The 1538-nt window shown below is 57.5% G+C and overlaps 1 protein-coding gene across 1 annotated transcript in view; it reads right to left on the bottom strand.

Moving 5' to 3' along the window:
* LOC103474100 (histone-lysine N-methyltransferase Smyd1) overlaps positions 1-1538 on the bottom strand; it is a 4657-nt gene that overhangs the window by 1858 nt on the left and 1261 nt on the right. Inside the window, exons 2-4 of the mRNA XM_008424831.2 lie at positions 1251-1427; positions 962-1175; positions 764-894 (exon numbers count right to left, since the gene is read on the bottom strand). Coding sequence (XP_008423053.1) covers positions 764-894; positions 962-1175; positions 1251-1427 — 522 coding nt within the window. The remainder of the gene's footprint in view (positions 1-763; positions 895-961; positions 1176-1250; positions 1428-1538) is intronic.

The following is a 1538-nucleotide window of genomic DNA, read 5'->3' as shown; positions in this document are numbered from 1 at the left end:
CGTCTTCGGACGATCAAACCGAATTCGTCTTCGGACGATCAAACCGACGATCAAACCGAATTCGTCTTCGGACGATCAAACCAAATCCGTCTTCGGACGATCAAACTGCAGTTGGATCATCTTTGTCCATTCTGAGCAGATCTACATCCAACATGTCTACTGTCCGTCCTCTGAGGATGTCCAACCACGTCCAACAGACCAGTCCGGTCTCTGTTGGTCTCTCCAGTTTGTCCCTTAGTCTGTCGTGTTTCGGACTGTGATCCTGCCCGGTTTGGACCCTGCCGTTCATCCAAAGGTTTTCTGGAGTTGGACACCACGTCCCCCTGCGTCCCTGTCAGGACGAGACTGACCAGAGAAGAACAGGACTGTCCCAGTCTGGATCAAGTTTGTTAGGATTCAGAGAAACACCTGAATCTGGATCAGAACCAGAGACCCGGTCCACAAAAACACCCAAAACCAAGAGCAGAGTGTCTCAGTGTCTCATCGGTTTGTCTTTGGCTGTTTCTTTGGACATCAGGACATTTCAACGTCAGTCTGGTGAATTCATTTCTGTTCAATGTTTCCCCAAAGTGAAGCGAATCCAAACCTTCAGGTTTCCTACTGGAAGCAGATCAGTGAGTTTCTGTCCCTCACACCTCACCACTGTCTCACCTCCTGCATGTCCAGACCAGTTCAGAAGGTCTCTGTCGAGCCTGACAGAGACCTTCTGAACTGCTTCCATGACCTCCGACCCTTTCTACGCCCAGCCTAGAGGATCACCTACTTTCCGTGGTTGAGGGTGGCGGTGCAGTTGGGCCAGCAGTCGTGGTTGACGAGGCTCAGATTGGGGAAAAGTCCCAGACCCACCGTCTGCAGACCTCTCTGGTCGGGAAGCGTCAGTCCGTTGGATTTAATCTGCAGAGACACGGAGAGGTCAGCGGAGAGGTCGGCGGACCGGCGCAGATGGGCGGAGCCGACTGACCAGGCCGAAGACGTGGCCGATGAAGTCGGCCGGGTGCTGCTTCGACCCACAGGACCAGAACCTCAGGAAGGTCTGGACGTCGGCCTGCAGCGCCCCCAGCTGGTCTTCGGGCAGGTCCCGAAGGTGATCCTGCAGCTGGTCCACGGCCAGCAGCTGGCTGTCCGACGCCAAACCCTGGTCTCTGTTCCGGCGCCACAGCAGGCGGCCGGCCAGGCTGCAGGGAGACACGGATTAACCGCAGCGCTCAGACGTGTAGCGCCGTGGAGAGACCGAACAACCAGAACCTCACCGGACGTCCTCGTTGGGCGCCGCGCCGAGCTTCCTGATGGCGGCGCACTCCTGCCTGTGGTCGTCCCATCCGGCCGTCTGGCAGGTCCGGTTGCAGTAGTGGGCGAAGCGGCACTGGGCGCAGCGGTGCAGGTTGGCCTGGCGCCGGAAACAGCTGTGGCACACCTGGGAGGCCAGACTGGGACAAAGCACAGAGACGCTAGCAGCTAGCATGCTAGCACGCTAAGCTACGGAGCTACTGCAGGTTCTGTCCTTATGCTAGCAGCTAGCACGCTAAGCTACGGAGCTA

The sequence above is a fragment of the Poecilia reticulata genome, linkage group LG12 (assembly GCF_000633615.1).
Source record: "Poecilia reticulata strain Guanapo linkage group LG12, Guppy_female_1.0+MT, whole genome shotgun sequence".
NCBI classification, from domain to species: domain Eukaryota; kingdom Metazoa; phylum Chordata; class Actinopteri; order Cyprinodontiformes; family Poeciliidae; genus Poecilia; species Poecilia reticulata.
The sequence above is the reverse complement of the archived record's forward strand: the minus strand, read 5'-3'. Positions and strand labels throughout refer to the sequence as shown.